Source organism: Sapajus apella, unplaced genomic scaffold (genome assembly GCF_009761245.1).
Source record: "Sapajus apella isolate SASKATOON/1434 unplaced genomic scaffold, GSC_monkey_1.0 scaffold173, whole genome shotgun sequence".
Taxonomy (NCBI): Eukaryota; Metazoa; Chordata; class Mammalia; order Primates; family Cebidae; genus Sapajus; species Sapajus apella.
Window position 1 is genome coordinate 961,838 of NW_022437113.1, and position 4,267 is coordinate 966,104.

The 4,267-nt window shown below is 53.3% G+C and overlaps 1 protein-coding gene across 1 annotated transcript in view; it reads right to left on the reverse strand.

Annotated features, from left to right (window-relative positions):
- Positions 1–4,267, reverse strand: part of MAST3 (microtubule associated serine/threonine kinase 3) — a 37,117-nt gene that overhangs the window by 24,221 nt on the left and 8,629 nt on the right. The window contains exons 10-11 of the mRNA XM_032267916.1: positions 2,524–2,582; positions 2,049–2,134 (exon numbers count right to left, since the gene is read on the reverse strand). Of these exons, the coding sequence (XP_032123807.1) occupies positions 2,049–2,134; positions 2,524–2,582 (145 nt within the window). The remainder of the gene's footprint in view (positions 1–2,048; positions 2,135–2,523; positions 2,583–4,267) is intronic.

Here is a 4,267-nt window from a genome sequence, read left to right on the forward strand (position 1 = left end):
CCATTTATTTATTTTATTGCATTTTAGGTTTTGGGGTACATGTGAAGAACATGCAAAATTGTTGCAATTTTTATTTTCTTTATTTATTTTTGAGACAGAATCTCAGTCTGTCGCCCTGGCTGTAGGGCAGTGGCACAGTCCCAGCTCACTGCAATCTCTGCTGCCCGGGTTCAAGCGATTCTCCTGCCTCAGCCTCCTACGTAGCTGGGATTACAGGCGCATGGCAGCACACCCGGCTCATTTTTGTACTTTTAGTAGACACGGGGTTTCACCATCTTGGTCAGGCTGGTCTTGAATTCCTGACCTCGGCCTCCCAAAGTGCTGGGTTTACAGGCAAGAGCCACTGTGCCCCACCTCTTTTATCTTGTTTTACCTTTTTGAGACAGTGCCTAACTCTTGCCCAGGCTGGAGTGCAGTCATGAGATCATGGCTCACTATCGTCTTAAGCCTCCCCCTTTGCCACCGGGCTCAAGTGATCCTCCCACATCAGAAGCCTTGCTAATGTTTAATTTTTTTGGTAGAGATGGGGTCTTGCTATATTGTGCAGGCTAGTCTCAAACTCCTGGCCTCAAGCGATCCTCCCGCCTCAGCCTCCCAAAGTGCTGGGATTACAGGTGAGAACCACTGCACCTGGCTGCCTGTATATTTCTCTCTCTCTCTCTCTCTTTTTTCTTTTTTTTTTGAGATGGTCTCACTCTATCGCCCAGGCTGGAGCGCAGTGGGGTAATCTCGGCTCACTGCAACCTCCGCCTCCTGGGCTCAGGTGATCCTCCCATTTCAGCCTCCCAAGTATCTGGGACCATTATGCGCAGCTAATTTTTCTATTTTTGGTAGAGATGGGGTTTTGCCATGTTAGCCAGGCTGGTCTTGGACTCCTGGCCTCAAGTGATCCTCCTGCCTTGGCCTCCCAAAGCGCCACCGCACCCAGTCCAGCTCTTTCAAAAGCCTGCTAGCACCGAGCTCAAATTTTTACACATCAAATTGTTTTTACACACAGCCTGAATAAGCAAAATGTTAGCCAGTGAGAGCCTGTTTGCTTTGCAGACTTGTGAAACTGCACCCTGTGTCTCTGAGCCACGGATAAGACGAACCTTGTGGATTTCTTTCTTTTCTTTCTTTTTTTTTTTGATACAGAGTCTCACACTGTCGCCCATGCTGTAGTGCAGTGGCGTGATCTTGGCTCACTGCAATCTCTGCCTCCTGAGTTCAAGCAATCCTCCTGCCTCAGCCTCCGGAGTAGCTGGGACTACAGGCGCATGCCACCACACCCAGCTAATTTTTTGTATTTTTAGTAGAGATGGGGTTTCACCATGTTGGCCAGGATGGTCTCAATCTCCTGACCTTGTGATCTGCCTGCCTCGCTCTCCCCAAGTGCTGAGATTACAGGTGTAAGCCACCGCCCCCGGCCAACCTTGTGATTTGAAGACCCTAAGTTGCGACTGCCCTGCAGGACTCTCTGACCCAGAGACTCATGTTCCTGCTGTAGAACATCACCTAGACACGTAAGCCCCCTCTCTGATCCCCCTCTCCCCCGGCAGTTCCCTTGCTGGCCTCTCCCTCTCGATGGTGGCTCCTGGAACCTCAGCCTCCAAAGGGCTTATGTTGTGAGGGACTTCCCTTGTATGCAAACCTGCCATTCAAAGCATCACCTAAATAAAGCTTACTGCGCGCAACTCCCACTGGGTGGGCATCTATTTCCTTAATCGGCCGCCCCCCCAGCTCCACGCTTGATCTAGCCCACCAGGGCTCAGGGAGGGCGGGGCCAGAGTGGATTGGGGCGGGGCCTCTGAGGTGGGGTCAGGGCCTTTCAGAAGGCCCACGTGTCAAGCCCCTAGAATGCCCTACACCTGGGGCAGGTAAAGGGCTGACTGGTGGACAGAGCACACGTGAGGCCGGGTCTCCACTTCCCACTCCAGGCCTCGGGTGGGCCTCTCTGCCCATTCAATGGTGAATGTGTGAGGCCTCCTGAGGTGGGACGGGGATGCAGGAACTGCCTGGGCCTCACCATCTCCTCTGGCATCTGTGAAATGGGTCTATGCAGGACTCACCCATAGGCTCCGTTGCTAATGAGTTTGATGGTCTCAAAGTCGCTCTCGCATGGCTTCCTCCGTGACTGCCCGACCAGGGTGCGGCTCTGGGGGATGAGAAGGGCTGAAAGTCCTGCCCCACTGCAGAGCTGGCCTGGCTCCTGCCCCCAAGCCCAAACCTCTGATCCTGGTGCCCGATGCTACCTCCTCCCCTGTCCAAACTTTTCCAACTCAGCTGCTGACTTTCTGTACTTTTTTTGCTCACAGCTGTGCCCTCCTCCTGGAAAACTCTTACACATCCTGCAAAACTCACCTTCCCGGTGCCCCCCCTCCACCCGACCTCCAAGGCAGGGCAGTCCCATGTGCCTTGCCTCCAAAGTCACACAAGCTAATTAGCCTACATGTAAGACCTCGGCAAACCCAGCCCTTTCTTCGGATGCCCGGTCCACTCTGGAAAGAACAAGATGGGCGGGGGCCCGCAGGCTCTGTGACTCACCTCCGGGGACTCAGGTGCTGGGGGCTGTTCTTCTTCGAGGTGACTCAGTGGCACCATCTCTGCAAGATGAAGGAGGAGCCTCAGCTGGAGCCTCCCACCTCACCCTGCATCACCCGGCAATTTCCTGAGACCTCTAGAGTTGCGGTGCCTCCCCTGGCCAGCTCCCACGACACTGTCATGAAGCCACACCTGGGAGGCTGGATGAAGCAGTGACTGAGGAACCCTCTAGAAGGGCCAGTGGGCTGCCCCGGCTCCAAAGTGTTCAATCATGATCAAACTCAGGCTCTGAGCCTGGAGCCCAGAGGTCTGAACACAGATGTGACACAGGTCCCCTGGGTGTCAGCTCCAATATCTTCCTCAGCCCAGGTGGAGGGTCCAGTACGTTCTGGCCCCAGGCCTTGGCAGAGGGGCAGCCCTAGTGAATGCCCAGCCAACACGGTCCAGACACAGACCACAGGTGACCTGGCCTCAGGCACACCTGGGTTGGATTCCCTTCTCAGCCTCATCTACCTGGAGTCTCAGTTTCCCCCGCTTTATTTTTTATTAGTATGATTATGTATTTTATTTATCTATTTATTTTTTTTGAAATGGAGTCTTGCTCTGTCGCCCAGGCTGGAGTGCAGTGGTGCGATCTCGGCTCACTGCAACCTCCGCCTCCTGGGTTCCAGCGATTTTCCTGTCTCAGCCTCCCGAGTAGCTGGGATTAGAGGCATGCGCCACCACGCCCAGCTAATTTTTGTATTTGTGTTATCTTTTCTGTTTTTCTTTTTTTTTTGCTTTTAAAATTTTTTATTATTATTATTTTTGAGGCAGAGTCTCACTCTGTTGCCCAGGCTGGAGTGCAGCGGCACGATCTCGGCTCACTGCAACCTCCGCCTGCCGGCTTCAAGCGATTCTCCTGTCCCAGTCTCCTGCGTAGCTGGGATTACAGGCACGTGCCACCATGCCCAGCTAATTTTTGCATTTGTATTCGTATTATTATTATATTTTGAGATAGAGTCTCACTCTGTCGCCCAGGCTGGAGTGCAGTGGTGCGATCTTGGCTCACTGCAAATTCCACCTCCCGAGTTCAAGGGATTCTCCTGCCTCAGCCTCCTGAGTAGCTGGGACTACAGGCGCACACCACCACGCCCAACTAATTTTTGTATTTTTAGTAGAGATGGGGTTTCACCATGTTGGCCAGGCTGGTCTTGAACTCCTGATTCCAGGTGACCCGCCTGCCTTGGCCTCCCAAAGTGCTGGGATTACAGGTGTGAGCCACTGCACCCAGCATAATTTTTGTATTTTTGGTAGAGACAGGTTTCACCATGTTGGCCAGGCTGGTCTCCAACTCCTGACCTCAGGTGATCCGCCCACCTCTGCCTCTCAAAGTGCTGGGATTACAGACATAAACCCCCAGGCTCGGCTGAGTTTGATTATTCTAGAGACGGGCTCTTGCTCTGTCACCCAGGCTGGAGTGCAGTGGCACCATCATGGCTCATTGCAGCTTCAGCCTCCTAGACTCAAGTGATCCTCCCACCTCAGCCTCCCGCGTAGCTGGGACTACAGGCATGCACCACCACACCTGGCTAATTTTTAAAAATACTTTTTAGGCCGGGCGCGGTGGCTCAAGCCTGTAATCCCAGCACTGTGGGAGGCCGACGCGGGTGGATCACGAGGTCAAGAGATCGAGACCATCCTGGTCAACATGGTGAAACCCCGTCTCTACTAAAAATACAAAAATTAGCTGGGCATGGTGGCACAT